At 41.3% G+C, this 25052-nt stretch overlaps 1 protein-coding gene across 1 annotated transcript in view; it reads left to right on the forward strand.

Moving 5' to 3' along the window:
* Window positions 1–25052, forward strand: part of ADGRV1 (adhesion G protein-coupled receptor V1) — a 535827-nt gene that overhangs the window by 174538 nt on the left and 336237 nt on the right. The window contains exons 65-73 of the mRNA XM_052643554.1: window positions 659–807; window positions 4140–4341; window positions 4861–5080; window positions 7422–7661; window positions 9067–9216; window positions 10348–10821; window positions 16776–16919; window positions 19762–19936; window positions 23122–23257. Of these exons, the coding sequence (XP_052499514.1) occupies window positions 659–807; window positions 4140–4341; window positions 4861–5080; window positions 7422–7661; window positions 9067–9216; window positions 10348–10821; window positions 16776–16919; window positions 19762–19936; window positions 23122–23257 (1890 nt within the window). The remainder of the gene's footprint in view (window positions 1–658; window positions 808–4139; window positions 4342–4860; window positions 5081–7421; window positions 7662–9066; window positions 9217–10347; window positions 10822–16775; window positions 16920–19761; window positions 19937–23121; window positions 23258–25052) is intronic.

Raw genomic sequence — 25052 nt, forward strand, 5'->3', positions numbered from 1 at the left:
AGCATTTGTCCTATTACTATCCTTTTAAAAAACCCAATTCCTACTTAAGCTTAATTCTAAGGAAGTAATGTTTTTCTTCCAGATACATTTCCAGGCTTACTTTGATCTGATAAGGATAGTATAAACCCAATTTTCCTAGTTTCTAGAAAACTTATTGCCTTGATATTAAGTTATGTTAAGCAGCTAAGCCATAATCCTTCTCAGACTATTGATAACAGTTTATTTTAATATTTTAATGCCCAGTTTTCTAATTTTGCCTTATATATAATCATATTAATGAGCTTTCAAAGCTAGGTAGGTTAAAAATACTAGGTAGAATTTGGAAATTGAAGGAAGGACTAAAGTGGTTTAGTGTGTGTTCAGCGGTACCTTCCTAGCCCTAGAAGTTAATTTTCCAACTTCTTCCCAATTTGCTTATAGTTTTATTATCTTCCCATGGCCTATGTTTAGTGACAGTATATTAGTTTTTATTTTATCCAGGCAGTAATAACTGAGAGCAGTGCAGAAATCTATTTCAAACATCATTTCAGAAAAGAAAAGTATTTTCGTGTTGAGCTTCATAAGACTCAATTACAGGAGCTAGTAGGACCCTTCTTCAATTCATGCTAAGCAATTATGTACTCAGTTTATTTTATTTTATTTTTTATGACTTTGCAAGAGGGTATGATTTTACCATCCAAGAAAACGGACTTCAAATAGACCAACCTCCTGAAATAGGAAACATCTCCGTTGTCCGAATCATCATAATGAAAAATGATAATGCAGAGGGAATCATTGAATTTGACCCAAGGTATACCACCTTTGAAGGTAGGTTCAGTAACCTTACTTATAAATTTAGCACCAATTTCTGAATCAGAGTACCTGAGCATGACATTGTCAGTTTAAATTCCTACATGCATTTTCTTGGTTTGGGGTGTGTGTATGTGTGCATGTGTGTGTTTACATATATACTTTGTATTTATTTATGCCTTTATGTGTATATATTTGTATTCAGTTTTAAAACGTATTTTGAGTTACTTTTGGGCAGTCTTGAATCTCATTGTGTATGGCAAAATGAAGTGGTTAGGAATAAGGCATTTAGAAAAATTATGTTAATTTTAGGATTATTGAAATATTTATATTTTGAAGAGTTTTATGAGTATAGTTCAAATTTATGCAGTTTTTAATTTCCTTTGCAATTAAAAAACAGTGGATTATTCACTTTCTAATGAATAATCACCTTTGAAACATTTTACTGGACTGCAGGCACAGGCAGTATCTGGACTCCCAATCATCCCAATCTTTCTTCAAACAGTTCCTAATAGCAGCTTGCCTTCTGTTGCCAATTCTCCCCTCATGTAGAAGTGGAAAGTGGAATATATGGTTATACATCCCCCTGGGTAGAAGAAGTTCGCTGCCTTTCTGTTTTTATTCAAAGGCGGAATATGAATATACCTTTCAAATAAACATTTTATCTTATTATTGCAATCAGTTTATCACCTTTATTGCCTCTGTCAAATTCTTTTGTTATCTGCCCTTTTAAAGTTCATCAGAAATCACTTTAGGAGTGATTGATTACTGGCTTCGTGGGTAGCATCATAGAAGACATCATCGTTTTGCAAACTTCAACCTACAGCAAGCAGAAGTCAGGGTGCCTTTTTACACCAAGAAAAAAACAATGGGGTCTTTTTTCTGTTCTCTGATTTCTGTTTGATTCACTGTCTTTGGGAAAATTTGGGGCAATGCACAGTGATAATTACAATGTAAGTTCAGTACTACTTAGCCATGGCTGTTGTAAACTCTATTAAATGATTTTTTAATATACTGATATTAGTATAGCTGAAGAAGAAATAAGCTTTTGAATAGAATTCTTAAGTTGAAATCAAACACTGAGGATATATGTTCAGATTTACAAGTAGATAGAAGCTGAAAAAGTAATAGAATCATATTTATATCTGGACTTTTAAAACACATAAATAACATATACCTTATTTTTTAATGTTACCAATGTTTCAATAAAATATGCAGAAATAATCCAGAATGGTTTCCTTTGTGTACAGTATACATGTTCGTCTACCATTATCTTGGAGAAGGCAATGGCACCCCACTCCAGCACTCTTGCCTGGAAAATCCCATGGATGGAGGAGCCTGGTGGGCCGCAGTCCATGGGGTCGCTAAGAGTCAGATACGACTGAGCGACTTCATTTCACTTTTCACTTTCATGCCTCGGGGAAGGAAATGGCAACCCGCTCCAGTGTTCTTGCCTGGAGAATCCCAGGGATGGGGGAGCCTCATGGGCTGCCGTCTGTGAGGTCGCACAGAGTCAGACACGACTAAAGTGACTTAGCAGCAGCAGCAGCAACCATTATCTACCAGTTTGTCTACCAGTAAGGGTCAGTGGAGGTGATGGAATTCCAGTTGAGCTGTTTCAAATCCTGGAAGATGATGCTGTCAAAATGCTACACTCAATATGCCAGCAAATTTGAAAAACTCAACAGTGGCCACAGGACTGGAAAAGGTCAGTGTTCATTTCAATCCCAAAGAAAGGCAATGCCAAAGAATGCTCAAACTACCGCACAATTGCACTCATCTCACATGCTAGTAAAGTAATGCTCAAAATTCTCCAAGCCAAGCTTCAGCAGTATGTGAACCATGAACTTCCAGATGTTCAAGCTAGTTTTAGAAAAGGCAGAGGAACCAGAGATCAGATTGCCAGTATCTGCTGGATCATGGAAAAAGCAAGAGAGTTCCAGAAAAACATCTATTTCTGCTTTATTGACTATGCCAAAGCCTTTGACTGTGTGGATCACAATAAATTGTGGAAAATTCTGAAAGAGATGGGAATACCAGACCACCTGACCTGCTTCTTGAGAAACCTGTATGCAGGTCAGGAAGCAACAGTTAGAACTAGACGTAGAACAATAGACTGGTTCCAAATAGGAAAAGGAGTATGTCAAGGCTGTATATTGTCACCCTGCTTATTTAACTTATATGCAGAGTACATCATGAGAAACGCTGGGCTGGATGAAGCATAAGCTGGAATCAAGATTGCCGGGAGAAATATCAATAACCTCAGATATGCAGATGACACCACCCTTATGGCAGAAAGTGAAGAGGAACTCAAAAGCCTCTTGATGAAAGTGAAAGAGGAGAGTGAAAAAGTTGGCTTAAAGCTCAACATTCAGAAAACGAAGATCATGGCATCCGGTCCCGTCACTTCACGGCAAATAGATGGGGAAACAGTGGAAACAGTGTCAGACTTTATTTTTTTGGGCTCCAAAATCACTGCAGATGGTGACTGCAGCCATGAAATTAAAAGACGCTTACTCCTTGGAAGGAAAGTTATGATCAACCTAGATAGCATGTTGAAAAGCAGAAACATTACTTTGCCAACAAAGATCCGTCTAGTCCAGGCAATGATTTTTCCAGTGGTCATGTATGAATGTGAGAGTTGGGCTGTGAAGAAAGCTGAGCGCCAAAGAATTGATGCTTTTTAACTATGGTGTTGGAGAAGACTCTTGGGAGTCCCTTGGCCTGCAAGGAGATCCAACCAGTCCATTCTGAAGGAGATCAGTCCTGGGTGTTCTTTGGAAGGAATGATGCTGAAGCTGAAACTCCAGTACTTTGGCCACCTCATGCGAAGAGTTGAGTCATTGAAAAAGACTGTGATGCTGGGAGGGATTGGGGGCAGGAGGAGAAGAGGACGACAGAGGATAAGATGGCTGCATAGCATCACCAACTCGATGGACGTGAGTTTGAGTGAACTCCGGGAGTTGGTGATGGACAGGGAGGCCTGGAGTGCTGCAATTCATGGGGTCGCAAAGAGTCGGACACAACTGAGCGATTGAACTGAACTAAAGGGTTATTTACTTGTATGTGGCACACAGAGGCAGAATGCCTTTGCTGATGATTAAATCAGTTATTTAAATTCTAGCTTACACTGCTCACTATAACTTTCAACTTTTGACACACTGTATTTCTCCTAAAAAGTGAGTCGTGATGTGTTCGCTAATGATTCTTTAAAGCAAGAAACGAACTGCAGAAAAATTGAGTGCTTGCATCGTCCTGTTATGTTTAATTGTCATGTTTGATTTAGATGAACCATATTAAAGTCAGTTTCTTTGGCTGGCATACCAATCCATTGCACATTCCTGTTCCAGTGGAGGAAGACATAGGGATGATCATGATTCCCGTGCAGAGGCTTCACAGCACTTACGGCCGTGTCACGGCTGATCTCATCTCTCAGAGCTCCTCTGCGGTTCCTGGTGGTGTCGATTATGTACTGCATGGTAGTTCCGTCACCTTTCAGCATGGGCAGAACTTAAGTTTTATAAATGTTTCCATCATTGATGACGATGAAAGGTAATACTGTTTCGTACGTAACATGCACATATGTAAATCATGAGTATTGTGTTCCAGTCTTTACCTATGTTTTGCACTGAAAATAGAATTTTAGATTATTGTTGTGCCCATGGAAAAATGAGTGAGGAATTCCAGGGGTTGGGGTACTGGCATAGGGCAAAAGGGAGTGAGAGACCATAGTGATTATGGGTCACTTTTTCTGAAATAGAAGAAGAAATACTGATTTTTGTTCTTCTAGATTGAAACGTCTATAGTCAGAATGTGGAAACATCCTGCAAATCATTTCCTTAATTCATTAAACAATAGAAAAGAAGGGCAGAAAGTCTAATAACTCGCAGGTTATGTAATACTGAAGTTGATCATTTCACGCTACTAGCTAAGCACCCTCTCCTTAGCGCTTGGTGTATGACTACTGTGCCTTGAATATGTATGACCAATTTGGAAAATGACTAGTTATTTGGGTTTTAGAGGCATTTTATTATGTTTAGACTCACAGAATTGCTCCTTCTTGCTATGCAGTGAATTTGAGGAGCCCATTGAAATTATGCTCGTTGGAGCTACTGGTGGAGCGGTCCTTGGGCGCCACCTAGTGTGCAGAATCACGATTGCCAAGAGTGACTCTCCTTTCGGTGTAATAAGATTTCTCAATCAAAGCAGAGTTTCTGTTCCTAATCCCAGTTCCACAGTGATTTTACCCTTGATGCTGGAGCGGACCGGAGGACTCTTGGGAGAGATTCAGGTAGAGTTATTCTTTTCTCCATGATTTTAAAAATAATTTTGATTGATAGAGATGGTGTTGGATTTTCTTATTTCTCAAATATATTCATTTATTCACAGTCAATACTATTTATTGATTACCAAGTAGATGTAAAGCATTTTCCAAAACCTGTGAAATACATAAAATGTATGAGGCATCCAGCTGCCTTCAGGGTACTCTTGAGAGAAAGTTAACAGTTAAATGAAGGATTTTGGTAAAATTCATTATGTCGACAAGTACATTTGTTGAGTGCTTTCCATGTGCCAGACCCTGTCATAGTCCCTGAGAACACGCAGGTTAGGAGGACACAGTTCGTCCCTGTTCTCTTAGAATTTTCAAACAATAAGCAAACAAATCGCTATAAATTTCCGTCTTAGAACTGCTTTTGCTGCTTCCCACAGCCTTTGGATTGCTGTGTTTTTGCTGTTGTTTGTTTCTCGGTCTTTTTTGACTTCCTCTTTGATTTCTTCAGTGATCCATTGGTTGTCTAGTAACATATTTTTTCCTACTAGCTACCCTTGATTAGATGGTAAGGGTGTGATATTTAAGCCGAAAGAGGTGCTCATGTAACCATTAGGGAGCTGAGCATTTGGGCCGAGGAATGAGACAGTACAGATCAACAGACCTGGTATGCTTGAGGTGCAAAGAGGTCCGCAAGGTGGGTGGGCTTGGAAATGAAGGGATAGCAGCCCAAGTTAGATCAGAGGGGCCTGTAGGTGTTGGACCACAGAGAACTTTCTCAATCAGATTGAAGATGAGTCGAAGTGCCAGTAGGATGCCACTGGAGAGTTTTAAGCAAAGGAATGATATCAGTGTCACCGGGTCGTCGGCTCATTTAGAACTGCCGAGAAGGAAGTAGGTTGTCCAAAAGCCAGAGTAGGAGCAGGGAGGGGAATGAGAAGCGTGTCGCCCTCTAGTGCCCACAGCAGAGCTAACAATGGCTCAGACCGGGAGAGAGGTCGAGATGGCCAGGCGTGAATAGAGGTTGAGTATATTTTGGAGGAAAAATACAGGAGGGCTGATGGAGCCTGAGGGACAGAGAGGAATAAAGGATAACCTAGAAATTTTGGAGGAGCAACTGGTTACGTTGTAGTGCTGTTTATCAAGATGTGGCTGCTTGGGGAAAAGTAAGAGTTCTGCTTTGGCTTTGTTGGTTTGGGATAGCGGCAGGACACCCCAGGGCAAGGTCAGGAAGGCAGGGGGATGTGCAGGTATGGGTTAGGGGGAGGTCAGGGCTGCAAACACCGATCTGAAAGATGGTGACGCACTTGGAGGCATTTGAAACTCTGAGGCCCGAGGAGTATAGACAGGGATGGAAAGGATACAGACCCAAGTCCTGGGCCCCCCGCATTTATAGATTTGAGGAGGGAGAACCAGCCAAGAAGACTGAGATGGAAAGAAGGAAAATTAGGACGACTTGTGCCGTGTAAGTATCACATAAGCCAAGGAAGATGGGACACAGTGTTTCCAGAGAAAGAAGTGGTCAGCTGTGTCTCACGCTGATCAAAGATGAAAGAAGCAAAGACAAGTGGATGTGAAAAGTATATAATTCTTTATGGATGTGAAAAGTATATAATTATAAATTACACGAACTTTAAATGATGCCTTTGTTGCAACATAAAAATTCTGTTTCTTACAACTGTGAACATTTCTGTTTCTCTTATACTAGGAATTTATTTAAGTGTACTTGTTGCTGCATACCCAACAGAGTTTTTACATGATTCAGATAGGTTTTGATGAACAGAACCTGTGCACTAGCAAGATGGTCTGTACTTGTATTTATCAGAGTTTGCGAGTGGCCCAGTCATGTCTGATTCTGTGACCCCAGGGCCTACAGCCCGCCAGGCTCCTCTGTCCATGGGATTCTCCAGGCAAGAGCACTGGAGTGGGCTGCCATGTCCTCCTCCAGGGGATCTTCCCAACCCGGGGTTTGAACCTGGGTCTCCTGCTTTGGCAGGCAGATTCTTTACTACTGAGCCACCTGGAAAGCCCTACAAAGTGTTTATTACTCACATATATATATGTGTTTAGAGTATGTACTTTTATATTTTTGGTGTCCTGTGATGTTGACAAATGACCAGGTATTCAGATTTTTTTGTTACTTATTAGACACTGTTGTTCATGAAAATGGATATTCTATAGATTACATAGTTTATGTTTGTAAAGATTATTTTAAACAGCATGAGTTGATAACATAGGACTTTGTGGGAGATATTCTAGAATAACTTTCACATGTATGTATACATTTTTAATACTGCACATCCTGCAGAGTAGTTCTTTGTTGAAAGCTGATTGTTTTCTTTAAAAACTAAACACCCTGCAGGTGAACTGGGAGATAGTAGGACCCAATTCTCAGGAAGCCTTACCATCGCAGAACCGGGACATCGCGGACCCGGTGAGCGGGTCCTTCTCTTTTGGAGATGGGGAAGGTGGAGTGAGAAGCATCATTCTGGGAATCTATCCACATGATGACATTGAAATTGAAAAGACTTTCATCATTAAACTTAAACTTGTGAAAGGAGAAGCTCAATTAGACTCCACAGCTAAAGATATTACATTAACAGTAAGTCTGACTTTATTTTTCCCACAGAATTTCGGCTTTAAAGGATCTTTCAGAAAATGTGCTTACATTTGTTGAAACTCTGTGGCCTTATGATAAATTAAAAGTTATAAAACCCAGTGAAGTTGTTGTAATTCCTGTGGGTCAGATGTTCTGCTTGTTATATTAGTTTATTGCAAGCCTGATACTGATACTTCTTTAAGATACTGAGAAATAGTTATTTTACACTTTTTGAGAAAACTTGATGTTTGGGGGAGATTTGGCACTTTTCAAGAGAAGGCATTTGTTGTATCATAAACATTGGATATCTTTGCCATTAAAGAGTGTCAGAGTTCACAGGTAATCACAAGTCAGACTGTTGAAAGGAAGAATGGTACTTTTTCAGTCAGTGCAGTGATGGTGTGAGTCAGATCCAGATACAGTTTATTTGGTATGAATCACCCAGTCCACTGGGGCAGAAAGTCCTGGAAACCAAGGTTACCGGGAAAAAAGGTAGAGAGATGCACCCTTTTCTAAGTTTGGAAAAGCCTGTTTTATGTGGGATCTGTATCAATCAGATATCCCCAGAGAACTGGAACTGTTAATGTTGGGAAACAGATATGAAGAAAGAGAGAAATTTTGTAAGGAATTATATCCCTTAACTGTGGGTCTGCAAGTCAGAATCCATAAAACAGGTGGAATAAATCCATAAAGCAGGCAGGAAGCTCAGGAATGAACTGAAGTTGCCTTCTTGAGTCTGAATTTTGTGGCGAAGGGCAGCAGGCTGGAAATGCAAGCAGGATTCCTAAATTATGGTCTTGAGGCAGAATTCCTTTTTCTCCGGGACGCCTCAGTGTTTGCTCTTTAAAGCTTTCATCTCATTGGATGAGGTCCATCCACATTACTGAGAATAGTTTTATTGACTTCGTCAGCTGGTTGTCAGTTTTAACCACATCTACAAAATATTACGGCAACATCTGGAGACACTTTAGCCTAGTCAGGCTGACACATAAAATTAACCATCACAGGGCCATTACCTCTCTCCATATTATCAATCTAAATACATCATAACCAGTAGAAAGAGGTTGGCTAAACTTAGCTGGTTAAATGAAGCGAACATGAGGTGAGTAAAGCTAATTCAGGCTTTGCAGTTCTATCCTTTTAAGGTTCTACAGATTGTCATTTTCTGAACACTTATTCCCATTATCCTTGAGGAGTAAGAACCTTCTTGCTTTAGGTAACAGTCAGGGAAAGGAAGGATTTTAAAAGTTGCATAGCCAGATACAATCATGCCCAAGTGTCCTTATTGTGCTTCTTTCATTCCCTCAGTTTATCTCGTACATACACAACATATCAGGGTGCTGGTACGTTGGATACTGTAATTTCATCCATAGCTGTTACATATGTCTCCCCTCTGCTCTCTTTCTAGATAGAGAAGTTTGGTGATCCTAATGGAGTGATTCAGTTTGCTCCCGAGTCTTTGTCTGAGGAGACCTATTTGGAGCCATCCACTCTGGAAGGGCCGCTGATCATTACCTTCTTTGTCAGAAGACTCAAGGGTGTTTCAGGAGAGATTATGGTACCGTTTTTCTTTGGATTTTTAAGCAGAGTAATCGTTTGCCTGATGGTTGTGGTTGAGAAGACCAGAGAAACTGCATGTTCTGGAGAATTAGAGTTTTTGATAAACTGAAGTGACATGAATTTTCACACATGCTGACGTTCACCAAGGCCCCTTTGGGCTGGCTCACTGGCACCAACCTCTGGTTATCTCTTTAAATATTCAGTTGCAGTTGGGTTAAAAACTCTTTCTCATATTTAATCACAAAGAATATGATTGAACTATTTTGTAATTTCTTCTTTGCTATAAGTGAAAGTGAAAGTGAAGTCACTCAGTCATGTCTGACTCTTTGCGACCCCATGGACTGTAGCCTACCAGGCTCCTTGGTCCATGGGATTTTCCAGGCAAGAGTACTGGAGTGGGTTGCCATAAGTGAAGCTTTTTCTACTTAACAAGACTATCCATGATTTTTACAAATTGCTTAGTATATTCTTTATTCTCAATATCATTGAGATGCCCTTATAAATTATCAAGATATTCATTGAACAGATCAAGTTTATCTTTTGCTAGCTAAATTTATTTTGTGAAATCTCTCTATAAACTTAGCTTTTCCCCTGTATTGGAGATTAATTGTTACTTTTCTTCAGGTGAAGCTTTATGGAAGTAAAAAAATTTTGGAAAATAAATTTTTTAGAGATTTTTTGGGGAGAAATTCTTAATTTTTAAAATCTTAGATATCCTCTTTTTATTAAAAACAAACAGAAACCAATTCCAATGTGAATATCAGATTATCTGCTTACATTTTACCCTCAAATATGGTCTTGTTCACTGTTGAATGTACTTGCGGAACTGGTATGGTATTTTAAAGTTAACTTGTTTCTCTTTATCTTTTCAAATTATGTTATTAATTTAGAAGCAGGTGAAATGAGATTTTGTCATCCTGTCCTGCAAATGGCATTTGATAGCCTGAAAGAGTTAAGACAGTTTCTGAATTACTTAAGTAGAGATACTTGGAAAATTTAAATTTGAATATATTGATGCACACTTATATAGGGAAGCTTTTTATATATAATTGAGGTAAACGAATTTAAAGGATTTTGATTAAATACACTGCGTTATATGACTTTGTTGGTGTTCTTCCTTTTGTTTTAGGTTTATTGGGAATTAAGTAGTGAGTTCGATATTACTGGAGACTTTCTCTCTACAAAAGGAATTTTCACCATTGCTGATGGAGACAGTGAAGCCAGCTTTGATGTTCATTTGCTGCCAGATGATATTCCTGAGATAGAGGAAGTGTATGTGCTCCAGCTTGTTTCAGTAAAGGGAGGAGCAAAACTGGATACAGAAAAGTGTGTCATTCGGTTCTCTGTTCCTGCAAATGACGACCCGCATGGAATATTTGCCCTGTATTCAGATCATCAGTCCGTACTTATCGGGCAGAACCTTCGTAGATTGCTCCAAATTAATGTAACCCGGCTTGCGGGCACATTTGGAGATGTGGCTGTTAGATATCGAATATCATCTGACTCCAAGGCGCAGTCTGTTGTTACAGAAAATGCAGAGAGGCAGTTGGTGGTCAGAGATGGTACCAGATATAAAGTGGACTCAGTGCCAGTCCAGGGGCAGGTTTGTAGCATCTCTTTCGTTTTCCCAGTCATTCCAAAAGACGCCTTCAAGAAAACCCTTGTTAATCTCATGATCAGTTTAAAATCTGATTTCGATATTTAAATGAAACCGTGGAAAATGCCTTAGAAAATGCATAGTAATTAGTCGCGTCAGTCATGTGCGACTCTGTGAGACCCCATAGATGGCAGCCCACCAGGCTCCCCCATCCCTGGGATTCTCCAGACAAGAACACTGAAGTGGGTTGCCATTTCCTCCTCCAATGCATGAAAGTGAAAAGTGAAAGTGAAGTCGCTCAGTCATGTCTGACTCTTCACGACCCCATGGACTGCAGCCCACCAGGCTCCTCCATCCATGGGGTTTTCCAGGCAAGAGTACTGGAGTGGGGTGCCATTGCCTTGGTATTTGCAAATTATAAGTGAATAAGTATCTGTTCCTTCCTGGAGATAAAATCTTTTTGTCTGGATAGTAGAAGGCAGTTATTTAGTTCTTCAGAATTCCAGGAATTGTTCCAAGTGCTGCACACACTCACATTACACACTCATGTACACACTGGATGCTTATTGAGGGGGAGATAGTTGACCGCTTCCTTGCGCTCCTATCTGGAGAAGGAAATGGCAGCCCACTCCAGTATTCTTGCCTAGAGAATTCCAAGGACAGAGGAGCCTGGTGGGCTATAGTCCATGGGGTCACAAAGAGTCGGACACGACTGAGTGACTAACACTTGTGCTCTTACTGAAGATCAGTGCAGTGAGAGACGGATACATGTTTCCTGGGGTTTGATGGGGCTACATGGTATCTGCCTTTCTCTCCTTGAAAATCTGCCACCCAGGAAGTCAGCTATGGTTTTTTTTTGTTAATGAGGAGAGAAGACAGCAGACTATTCTGCCAATATATCAGATGAAAGTGGTGGGAACCAAGTGGGTGCCCAGCAGTCTTTCTCACTCTGAGCCACAGAAAGTGATTTGAGGGACTATCTTAATCCTTCAAAGAGGATACCTAATCTCCTTCCATATGCATGGGAGAGGAGCTCATTTATCTCACACATGGGATGCATTGCAGCAGTGGGGATTGTTATCTCATGGCCATGGAAGGCCGTGCCAGAGGGTAGCCAGATTGGAGTCATCTTGAGAATGGTATGAGGTGGATTGTGAACTTAGGAGACAGTTAAAAGGGTCATTGGAAGAGTGTATGTTTCTGTGGTGGAATGGCGATGAGCTGAATTCTGAAGTCTCTGATGAACATACAAATGGATTCCATGAAAGGTGAAATGTTTGGGTGCCTGCCAGTGTTATTCAAGAAAGGACTACAGAAGTGAGGCAAGACCCTTGCCATTCTTCCTCAAAGCAACTCCCCACCTGCTCCAGAGGTGCTGGAAGATTGATGGAAAGGTCCAAGAAGGGCTGGAGAAGTACTAAAAAGTCATGCCATGATCCCTTTCCCACCTTATCTTTAGCTGTGGATTGAGCAAGAACTGGGATAAATAGAGGAGCTTTAATGGAGTGTGAGATGAAAGTTTTTACTGGTATGGATCTGGCCTTTACCTTCATAAAAAATGACAGGAAGCTTTGAGATCTACACACAACATTGTCAAAGGGAAGTGCAAAGAAACCCTACAAAGCAGTAAGAGGACAGAAATGAGACAGCTTCCTGTTTATAGTCCACTAAGTTCAGCCCACTCAGTAATGGATGACCTTGGTTTCATTTAAGCCTATGATCCATAGAAAATTGGCTACCTTTTGACATAGTATACTAATTGGTACCTCAAACTGCCGCATAATTGCACTCATCTCACATGCTAGTAAAGTAATGCTCAAAATTATCCAAGCCAGGCTTCAGCAATATGTGAACCGTGAAATTCCTGATTTTCAAGCTGGTTTTAGAAAAGGCAGAGGAACCAGAGATCAAATTGCCAATATCCACTGGATCATGGAAAAAGCAAGAGAGTTCCAGAAAAACATCTATTTCTGCTTTATTGACTATGCCAAAACCTTTGACTGTGTGGATCACAATAAACTGTGGAAAATTCTGAGAGAGATGGGAATACCAGACCACCTAACCTGCCTCTTGAGAAATCTGTATGCAGGTCAGAAAGCAACAGTTAGAACTGGACATGGAACACCAGACTGGTTCCAAATAGGAAACGGAGTATGTCAAGGCTGTATATTGTCACCCTGCTTATTTAACTTATATGCAAAGTTCATCATGAGAAACGCTGGAATGGAAGAAACACAAGCGGGAATCAAGATTGCCGGGAGAAATATCAATAACCGCAGATATGTAGATGACACCACCCTTACGGCAGAAAGTGAAGAAGAACTAAAGAGTCTCGTGATGAAAGTGAAAGAGGAGAGTGAAAAGTTGACTTAAAGCTCAACATTCAGAAAACGAAGATCATGGCATCTGGTCCCATCACTTCATGGGAAATAGGTGGGGAAACTGGAAACAGTGTCAGACTTTATTTTTTTGGGCTCCAAAATCACTGCAGATGGTGACTGCAGCCATGAAATTAAAAGACACTTACTCCTTGGAATGAAAGTTTTGACCAACGTAGATAGCATATTCAAAAGCAGAGACATTACTTTGCAGACTAAGGTCCGTCTAGTCAAGGCTATGGTTTTTCCTGTGGTCATGTATGGATGTGAGAGTTGGACTGTGAAGAAGGCTGAGCACCGAAGAATTGATGTTTTTGAACTGTGGTGTTGGAGAAGACTCTTGAGAGTCCCTTGGACTGCAAGGAGAGCCAACCAGTCCATTCTGAAGGAGACCAGCCCTGGGATTCCTTTGGAAGGAATGATGCTAAAGCTGAAACTCCAGTACTTTGGCCACCTCATGCAAAGCGTTGACTCATTGAAAAAGTCTCTGATGCTGGGAGGGATTGGGGGCAGGAGGAGAAGAGGACGACAGAGGATGAGGTGGCTGGATGGTATCACTGACTCGATGGACAGATATACTATATATATATATATGTGTATATATATATATATATATATATATATATAATATATACTTATCTCACAGGGGGTAAGATCCTTGATCTACCTAGCTTTTAAATTATCTCTTGGGGTACCTGAGACATTTTGAATGATGATCATCCTCTTTTCCTTTCACCTTGAATGCTTAATGGTACACTTTATAAAGATCTTAACTTTCCTAATAACTTTCCTTTGAGGTATCTATGGATATCTTCATATCTGTTCGGAACCTATATTAATTATTTTTACGATTTCTATTTTCAGTAAAGAGTAGCAAAAGTTTACTAGCTTGCACATACATGAAAGCTTCTCTTATTGGCATGCTTTAACATCTTTCATTAATACGATTAAATTTTCATGGGTTCCTTCTGCCTCTATGTTCCCGGATGTGTGGTGTAGGCTGCTCCTAGATGGTTAGGTGTTGCTCTGTGCATTAGTCTCCAAGGTGACCCTTTGGGGCCAAGTGTGACAACGTGCTAAAGCGAGGGGAGGATTTTCCCAGTGGTCCCTTTCTTGCCTCACACCCCGAGTGCTCTTGAAGTTTGGCATGTTAGTTACAAGGTACATACAATTGTCCCTGCTGCACCCTCCTGATAAATGTTAGGATTTCAGCTGGGTCAGCCACAGGGAAGGACCTTCAAGTGGGTGTTGGAACAGAATGAGTTTCCATTAGGTTCTGAAAACTGGAAGACTCTTGATGTTGATTTAACATGAGGGTCAGAGTGAACAGTTCACCATCTGGTTAACAAGGTTAACGACAGGCTTCTTAGATGAAGTGATGGCAAGAATCACTGGTACACTAAAGAAACCTGTGTTTAAGAGAGCTTAGAATGCAAGATAAGATTATATCCATTGTTGTCATTTATTCAAGTATTTACAGGGCACTTACCATGGGTCAGCAGTTGTGAGAAGCACCACAGACACAGTGATCATGGGGTGTAATCCCTATTGTCACACTGCTCCCTGTCGATGCAGGAGAAGGCCCTTTAACAGCTAGTTATAAAAGTGAGTAAGGAGGCAGTATTCAAGATGCACAGAGGATATTATGGTTGAGTAAATTCTATTCGTGCCAAAAGCCATCAAGAATGATGGGCAATCTGTAGAGTGGTTCTGTGATGCCCTCCTGGGTCCAGAACATGAGAGAGCATAACAGAACATGCTCGACTCCTAAAAACCTTCAGGTTCCTTTTCAAATTAGTCACCCTGCTTTCCTTCTGTAGGCAAACCAGCATTTCCCCAAGTGCCCTGTTGACTCCTGTTCAAACTTTAATGTCTTATCACTGCACGCTGGGGTCCTGGCATGCCACACGAGTCCTTGTGCTGAATGGGCCCATGAACGGAGCTGGGTGGCAAGGCACAAATGCCTGGGTGCTTTGAGCTGACATCTGGCCCTTCGATTTTTAGGATATGGAAACAAAAACATGCTTAGCTGCCCAGCCAGTGCACTGCATGGGGAGGGGGCACTCCTTCAGGGAGAGGAGGGAGGCACACGATTGGAGTCAGGAGGCTGATTTATGTCTTGTTTCCTCAGCCCTTGATCTGTGCTTCATGATCAGTGAATGTCATTTTGAAAAAATGAAGATTGATCGAATGAGTAAAACATCTGTTCCCCTCATGTTGCACATTGGAAACCACCATAGTACATTACACATTTGGGTGGTTTGATGTGTGTTTAAGTACATTACACTTAAAACAAGAATAGACCTCACAGAAATGGTTATTTTTACATCCAGTAAAGATGTATAGAGTCGTTAGTAATATTCCACATTATGGCAGCGTATCCATTATCATTAGCAAGGTTTCTATGGACAAATGTAAGTGCTAAAAAAAATCTCTGTAAAGTAATGGTTGTGGTGGTGGTGGTTTTGTTGCTAAGTCATGTCCGACTCGTGGGATCCCGTGGACCGTATCCTGCCAGGCTCCTCTGTCCATGGGGTTCTGCAGGTAAGAATACTGGAGTGGGTTGCCATCTCCTTCTCCACTGTAAAGTAATACAAGTTTTTAAATTCAGGATTTCCCTATTTTGTTGGATTCTAAAACTTTGAAAATTGGTAGTCTAATACATGGTGTTAGAAGTTTTTACTTGTCCAAAATATTTGGACAATCAGTGTACCTATATCATTATCTGTTTTGAGTAAATGTCATGAGAGTTATTAGTTCCTACCCAGTGAAGAAGGAGAAAGTGAGTTTTGCTGGTCTTAGGAGCTGACACTTTTCACCACTGTGCTCCCTCCATTCTTGGAACACGTGATTCTATCACTGAGACTCCTGGGATTCTCATCATTCTTTAGGTCATCCAGGCTTCCCTGGTAGCTCAGCTGGTAAAGAATCCTGCAGTGCAGGAGACCCTGGTTCAATTCCTGGGTCCAGAAGATCCCCTGGAAAAGGAATAGGCTACCACTGCAGTATTCTTGGGCTTCCGTGGTGGCTCAGCTGCTAAAGAATCTGCCCACAATACAGGAGACCTGGGTTTGATTCCTGGGTTGGGAAGATCCTCTGGAGAAGGTACAGGCTACCCACTCCAGTATTCTTGGGCTTCCTTGGTGGCTAAGATTGTAGAGAATCCACCTGTAATGCAAGAGACCTGGGCTCGATCCTGGGTTGGGAAGATCCCCTGGAGGAGGGCATGGCAACACACTCCAGTATTTTTGCCTCGAGAATCTGCATGGACAGAGGAGCCTGGCAGGCTACAGTCCATGGGGTTGCAAAGAGTTGGACATGGCTGAGCAGCGAAGCACAGCACACACAGGCATACATGGTGAATTTGAAAATTTTTGGTATTTTAACAATAATATATGACTCTCACTCTTAGCCTAAAAGTCTTCAGCATGGGCCTTTGTTTTATAATGTGGGGGAAAGGGCATATATTGATGAAACTGATACAAAATGAGGCGAGTGCTAATGACTCACATCACATGTCAGTATTTTTCTTTGAAAATTATTTTTTGCTAATAAAAAGTCACTTACACTGTTTGTTTATAGGTCTTCCTACCCCTGGGCTCGAATTTCACCTTACAGCTGGTGACCGTGATGCTTGTTGGTGGAAGTTTCTATGGCGTGCCCAAAATTCTCCAGGAAGCAAAATCCGCCCTCCTTCCAGTTCCAGAGAAAGCTGCCAATTCTCAGGTACTTGGCACTGGGTGTGGTACTCCCCTGGTACCACTAGAGGGCAACTCTTACAGAAAGGACTAAGATTCTTAGAGTTTGATTTCTTAAATCTATGTAATCCTGTGAATATCTAATTTAAGCATTATGGATACCCTATATGAAAGTAATTTGGCAATCTTTGTCAGTAGATGGAAAACCATATCTCCTTTTTTGAGTTTAAAAAAGTCTGTATCTTGTAGCATGTAAGGTATAGAATTTTTATTTGAATGTAAGGTATAGAATTTTAAAAATAACGGTCACCTAGCGTCAAAACTTCTGTTTTCCTGATAATGAGTATTTAATATTGAGATATTTTATGCTAAAAATTAAAATTAGAATGAAGCATCAGTTAATATTTCAGACTTTCTCATTTACTGACATTGTGAATATTTAATCTGTGGGGCTTTTTTTTTACTGTGGCAAGCTTGTGCTAATGCAGATGAAAGCTAGTGGCACACTTAGGTATTTGAATCTTCTGCCTAAGTTCATTTTAGGGAAGATTGTTCCCCAATCACTTCATAATTCACAAGAGAACAAAGAATGCCTTGAGGACTTTGCTTCCTGCGTAGGCCAGTTCTGTCAGTGTGGGAACAAGACAGGGCTGCTGTCTCAGGCTGTGGTACCGTGTGTGTTTCATCAACCGTGAGAAGATGCCACCCTGCGTCCCACTCCCTCGGGTGGGGGCTCCTTCAGCTTGACCAGGAAGTGGGCATGGTGTCTGTCCAGACAGACCCTCGAGGCAGGAGTGTTAAGGCCTGGCCAACAGCTTAGTAACAGGGTCTGTGGCCATAAAGGGGGTGGTCTTCAAGTTACCACCTCCTGGGCTGCTGCCTCCCAGGGAATGAATTTGCTTTGCCCCTGAAGTGGAACCCACGGTGTTAAAAATAACTGAGAGGAATGGTTTTTGTCTGCAGCTCCTCTGTTCAAGAGGGAGTGAGAGCATAGCATATAATGCTTTGACGTTTTATCTTCTCTTGTTCGTAGGTCGTTGTAACAAAGATTGCTTTCGACCTGAGCCATTCACTCGGTGTAGTGAACTGTTTTCTATTCCTTGTCTCTGCTTGTTGTCACAACACTGTATCACCTCAAAGGGCTAGATCACGGCCAGTCATAGTGTATTCCTGTCCTTGGTGTATCCTTCTATACTCCTTACCAGTATTTGAGTGTGTGTGTGTGTGTGTGTGTGCACGCGCACATGTGATGTTGCTAGGATACTTTCAAACAGCCTTTAACCATGTAGCAAGCATGAGCTGAGATATACTACAGATTTTGGCAGTTGCTAAGCAGAAAGCTTGCTGTAATAGGGAATCTAGACGGGTGTCAAGTTGAAGTTGTTTTTCTTTTCTGTGGCTTCAGAAGCTGTCCTATGGCCATCTCACACTTTTCTGCTCCTTTCCAGTCCAATTTAAAATGGGGAGAATGAGCCTTAATATAGAACTGTTGATCCTATGGTATCCCAAATTTATAGATATTGGGACCAAAAGAGGTAAACTAAGTTGTCCAAATAATAATGTGAAGCCAGGAATCTGGTTTTATTTCTATTCTCTGACCTGAACTTATTTTATCTATAAATCTAGATTTATACGGTACTCTGGGAAGGTTGACCCTAAAAACCAGATCTTACTTTATGTGGATGAAAAATATCATCATTTAAAAAAATCTTTGAAGGTTTCTGATCCTCAAAAAAAGATATTAAATTGAATCAAAGGCTGAAAAAATCCTTAATAGAAAATCTAGTTCATGGTGCTCATTTTATAAATTCATTGTTGTATCTCAGAAAGAAGTCAAAGTTTAGTTTTAGACAGAACAGTTTCTGTAAAGACCCATCAGTTCAGTTCAGTCACTCAGTCGTGTCTGACTCTTTGTGATCCCATGGACTGTAGCACGCCAGGGCTCCCTGTCCATCACAAACTCCCGGAGTTTACTCAAACTCATGTCCATTGCGTCAGTGATGCCATACAACCATCTGATTCTCTGTTGTCCCCTTCTCCTGCCTTCAATCTTTCCCAGCATCAGGGTCTTTTCCAATGAATCAGCTCTTCGCATCAGGTAGCCAAAGTATTGGAGTTTCAGCTTCAGCATCAGTCCTTCCAATGAATATTCAGGACTGATTTCCTTTAGGATGGACTGGTTGGATCTCCTTGCAGTCCAAGGGACTCTCAGGAGTCTTCTCCAACACCACAGTTCAAAAGAATCAATTATTCGGCGCTCAGCTTTCTTTATTTGTTGCTTTGTTGCTAAGTCACTTCAGTCATGTCCGACTCTGTGACCCCATAGATGGCTCCACCATCCCTGGGATTCTCCAGGCAAAAACACTGGAGTGGGCTGCCATTTCCTTCTCCAACTCATGAAAGTGAAAAGTGAAAGGGAAGTTGCTTAGTCGTGTCTGACTTTTAGCCACCCCGTGGACTGCAGCCTGCCAGGCTCCTCCAACCATGGGATTTTCCAGGCAAGAGTACTGGAGTGGGGTGCCATTGCCTTCTCCAAGCTTTCTTTATAGTCCCATATAAAGACCCATAGCAAGTCATTAAAATGACAGTTTTAATCTTTTCATTTAACCATAGTTACAATTGTATTTTTAGATACTGTTAATTTAGAATTCACATTTTGATAATAAAGCTATAACTATAATCAAAGTTAGAAATAGGATACATTTTCAAAATTCAGGTTCCATTTCTTAAATACTATTCTTTAATCAAAAGTATTTTAGAGCAGAGAAATATATTGTGTAAACAAAGAGAAAGTTGACTTTTAACCCACTCCTCAGAAAACAGGAACCTTTAGAGAAAAACAAAATATTCTAAGCATGTTTTCCTCTCAGGTTGGGTTTGAATCTACTGCTTTTCCACTCACGGACATCGCTGCCGGGACAAGCCAAGCTGTGATTTCTAGGAGAGGCACGTATGGCTCTCTCAAGGTTTCCTGGGCAGCTGGATACGTTCCTGGGTCAGAAATCCCTGAATTCACTGCTGTTGGCAACATGACCCCCAAAGTAGGTGAGTTGTGTCTTTTCTAGGGTTTTATCTATGGAACATGGAAATGTATCATTGGCCACTTATTTTCTAGGATCCTCTTCACTCTGGACAATGAATGAGCTAGCTGTTTGCCTTCTAATCCAGTCTTCTCATATTTAAGTGATCAGAATTGCACTGAAATTAAAAACATCATACCTGACCTGAAAATGATGGTCATCAGCAGCCTGCTCTATTTAAGCACGTTGCTTAGTTGCTGACTTGTCCGACTCTTTGCTACCCCATGGACTGTAGCTTGCCAGGCTCCTGTGTCCGTGGGGTTTCCCAGGCAAGAATACTGGAATGGGTTGCCATTTCCTACTCCAGATCTTCTTGATCCAGCGTTTAAACCCACATCTCCTGCATAGTAGGGAGATTCTTTACCACTGAGTCACCTGGGAAACCCCAGGTTTATACATGAGGAGTTTGTTAAAAGTAACTCTAAAAACCTAATGTGGCCCATGTGTGTCAGTCACTTAGTCATGTCTGACTCTTTGCAAACCCTTGTATTGTAGCCTGTGAGGTCCCTCTGTCCATGGGGTTCTCCAGGCTAGAATACTGGAGTGGGTTGCCATTTCCTTCTCCAGGGGATCTTCCTGACCCAGGGATTGAACCTGGGTCTCCTGCATTGGAGGCAAATACGTTACCATCTGAGCTATCAGTTCAATTCAGTTCAGTCGCTCAGTCACGTCCGACTCTTTGCGACCCCATGGACCAGAGCATGCCAGGCCTCCCTGTCCATCACCGACTCCCGGAGTTTACTCAAAATCATGTCCATTGTGTCAGTGATGCCATCCAACCATCTCATCCTCTGTCGTCCCCTTCTCTTCCTGCCCTCAATCTTCCCAGCATCAGGGTCTTTTCAAATGAGTCAGTTTTTCGCATCAGGTGGCCAAAGTATTGGAGTTTCAGCTTCAACATCAGTCCTTCCAATGAACACCCAGGACTGGTCTCCTTTAGAATGGACTGGTTGGATCTTGAGTCCAAGAGACTCTCAAGAGTCTTCTCCAACACCACAGTTCAAAAGCATCAATTCTTCGGTGCTCAGCTTTCTTTATAGTCCAACTCTCACATCCATTCATGACTACTGGAAAAACAAGAGCCTTGACTTTGTTGGCAAGTGATGTCTCTGCTTTTTAATGTGCTGTCTAGGTTGTTCAAAACTTTCCTTCCAACGAGTAAGTGTCTTTTAATTTCATGGCTGCAGTCACCATCTGCAGTGATTTTGGAGCCCAAAAAAGTAAAGTCAGCTACTGTTTCTACTGTTTCCCCATCTATTTGCCATGAAGTGATGGAACTGGATGCCATGATCTTAGTTTTCTGAATGTTGAGTTTTAAACCAACATTTTCACTCTCCTCTTTCACTTTCATCAAGAGGCTCTTTAGTTCTTCTTCACTTTCTGCCAGAGGGTGGTGTCATCTGCATATCTGAGGTGATTGATATTTCTCCCGGCAGTCTTGATTCCAGCTTGTGCTTTATCCAGACCAGTGTTTCTCATGATGAACTCTGCATAGAAGTTAAATAAGCAGGGTGACAATATGCAGCCTTGACATACTCCTTTTCCTATTTGGAACCAGTCTGTTGTTCCATGTCCAGTTCTAACTGTTGATTCCTGACCTGCATACAGATTTCTCAAGAGGCAGGTCAGGTGGTCTGGTATTCCCATCTCTTTCAGGATTTTCCACAGTTTATTGTGATCCACACAGTCAAAGACTTTGGCATAGTCAATAAAGCAGAAATAGATGTTTTTCTGGAACTCTCGTGCATTTTCCATGATCCAGCGGATGTTGGCAATTTGACTTCTGGTTCCTCTGCCTTTTCTAAAACCAGCTTGTATATCTGGAAAATCACGATTCATGTACTGCTGAAGCCTGGCTTGCAGAATTTTGAGCATTACTTTACTACCGTGTGAGATGAGTGCAATTGTGCGGTAGTTTGAGCATTCTTTGGCATTGCCTTTCTTTGGGATTGGAATGAAAACTGACCTTTTCCAGTCCTGTGGCCACTGCTGAGTTTTCCAAATTTGGTGGCATATTGAGTGCAGCACTTTCACAGCATCATCTTCCAGGATTTGAAATAGCTCAACTGGAATTCCATCACCTCCACTAACTTTGTTCGTAGTGATGCTTTCTAAGGCCCACTTGACTTCACATTCCAGGATGTCTGGCTCTAGGTGAGCGATCACACCATCGTGATTATCTGGGCCGTGAAGCTCTTTTTTGTACAGTTCTTCTGTGCATTCTTTCCATCTCTTCTTAATATCTTCTGCTTCTGTTAGGTCCATACCATTTCTGTCCTTTATTGACCCCATCTTTGCATGAAATGTTCCCTTGGTACCTCAGATTTTCTTGACGAGATCTCTAGTCTTTCCCATTCTGTTGTTTTCCTCTATTTCTTTGCATTGATTCCTGAGGAAGGCTTTCTTATCTCTCCTCGCTATTCTTTGGAACTCTGCATTCAAATGGGTATGTCTTTCCTTTTCTCTTTTGCTTTTGGCTTCTCTTCTTTTCACAGCTATTTGTAAGGCCTCCTCAGACAGCCATTTTGCTTTTTGGCATTTCTTTTTCTTGAGGGTGGTCTTGCTTCCTGTCTCCTGTACAATGTCGTGAACCTCCATCCATAGTTCATCAGGCACTCTGTCTATCAGATCTAGTTGCTTAAATCTATTTCTCACTTCCATTGTATAATCATAAGGGATTTGATTTAGGTCATACCTGAATGGTCTAGTGGTTTTCTCTACTTTCTTCAATTTAATCTGAGCTATAGGGATCCCAGTCCCAATACAGTAATAAAAAAAAAGACACACTCTTATACCCATGTATGTGTTCAACTGAATATTTCGGACAGTAAAGCAGCTGTTACTTTATCTACTTTATTTTGTAGTTATACCATTAGTTCTGTGAGGGTCAGTGACATGCCAGTGTTGGATGGTTTGACCTCTATCTTGTAGAATAGACAGGATTGAAGGCAAGGTTTATGTGGTCTACGGAGCTTCCTCTAAATTTATTTACACCCTGCCCCCACCACTGACTTTTAAAATGTTTTACCGTTTGTAGACCGTCGTAGAATTTTGGAAAAGGAAAGATTTCACTATATTTTTAAGAGTTGAATCCCAATTTAAGAACTCAGAGAAATGAAACCCTGCTTCCTTTTTCCTGTTCCCTGTCAGGGAGGCTTTCCTTTTCCCATGGAGAAGAAAGTAAAAGAGTCTTGCTTTGGACACACCCAAGCCCTGGGTGGCTGGAGGCCTTTGTCGTTCATCTCTCTGGAGTGCAGAGCAGTGTCCCCGGTGGGGCTCAGCTTCGGTAAGACCCCCTTGATTTTTAGCCAAGAAAGTCCCCGAGGGATAAGCTGGAATTTACTGAATCAAACAAAAAAGAGAAGGATTTTTCTCCTTGAAGCAAAGGCAAAACCAGTTTTAGTTCAGAGCAACACATGGCTGGCATGCCAAAGATGCCACACCACACACTGCTTGCATGAGGAGAGTTTATCATGACCTCTGACTCGAGAATGCTGGCTTGGGGTGCCATCTCCAGTAAGAACCATGATGGCAAAGCCATCTATTTTAAAAGGGAACTGTCTTCTGAAAAGGTAGCCCCAAATCCCGGATTTTCCTTATTGACAGAATAGGAATAAGAAATCGTAGTAGGATAATACTGTGACTTTTGAGTTAGATTTATACCAGTATATTTGCAGGTAAATATGTCCCAACCAAAAGCAGTTGACTTTTCTCATATGTGGGATGGGGTTGATCAGAACAGCAGAGAACAGATCTTAGAGCCAGACTCCTGGGTTTAATCCTGCCTCTGTCACTTACTTGCTGTGTGACTTTGGGAAAGTTACATAATCTTCCTGTTCTTTAGTTTACTTATTTGGAAACTGGGAAAAGTGTGTGGGCAAAACCAATGTGTATTCAAGTATATTTGTGTACACGCGTATGTATGGGAGATATTGGTTGGTGTAATTCAGTATGGCTTTTGATTTAACACGTGTCAGTCAAAAAGTGGACACAACGTATTTTAGGTTAACAAATTCAGTTGCCTTTAATGAGAACAGTAATAGCTATCAGTTTAATTTTTAATTTATTTTATTGATGTATAATTGAGTTACAATGTTGTGTTAATTTCTGCTGTATAGCAAAGTAATTCAGGCTAACAGTTTTATAGTGCTAACCCAGACCAGGCATTGCCTCTATATATGTGTATGTATTTAGATTCGCTTACTCCTACTTTTACTGTTCATGCTAACCATATGACATAGATACTATTGTTAGTCCCATTTTATAGATAAAGAAAACGAGTCATAGATAGATTGTATAATGGGCTCAGTGTCACACAGATGATAAGTTTTGGGCCATGATATGAACCTAGGCTGTCTGAACTCATAATTATGACTGACAATAGAAAGTGATGGCTCTAAGTTGTCCTCCCTGAATGCATTTAAATTTAGATGAAAAAAAAAAAATCTATTAGCCTCAAGATTAGGCTGATGGGCTACCGGTGTTACTTCTGAGATAACTGATTAAATCACAACAGAATTCCATGAAGTGAAGTGAAAGTCACTCAGTCGTGTCTGACTCTTGGTAACCCCATGGACTATACAGTCCATGGAATTCTCCAGGCCAGAATACTGGAGACGGTATTCCCTTCTCCAGGCGATCTTCCCAACCCAGGGATCAAACCCAGGTCTCCCACATTGCAGGCGGATTCTTTACCAGCTGAGCCACCAGGGAAGCCCACAGAATTCCACATGAAAGCACTAAGAACCGATCAGTGTCAATCACAGATGATTCTTCCAGTTCATATATAAGATTTTAGCAACATTTGTGTGAGAAAACAGTCCCATTACCGGCCAGCTGAAACCAGCAAGGATTTTTACATCTAGGAGGGGCAACTCTTCCTGCCTGGTAGATCGGAAATCTGACCGACATCCAGTGAGACTTTGATTTTGGTCCCCTGTGTGCTGATTATGAGAGAGAACCTGCCGTCTCAGATCCTTCAAAGAGCTGCTGTGGGGTGACTGGAGAAACAGACCAGTGACCTCTGAGCGCCTCACCTTGCTAACACTTGTTAGGTCCCGTCACCTGCCACTGCAACTCCT

The sequence above is a fragment of the Budorcas taxicolor genome, chromosome 7 (genome assembly GCF_023091745.1).
Source record: "Budorcas taxicolor isolate Tak-1 chromosome 7, Takin1.1, whole genome shotgun sequence".
Taxonomy (NCBI): Eukaryota; Metazoa; Chordata; class Mammalia; order Artiodactyla; family Bovidae; genus Budorcas; species Budorcas taxicolor.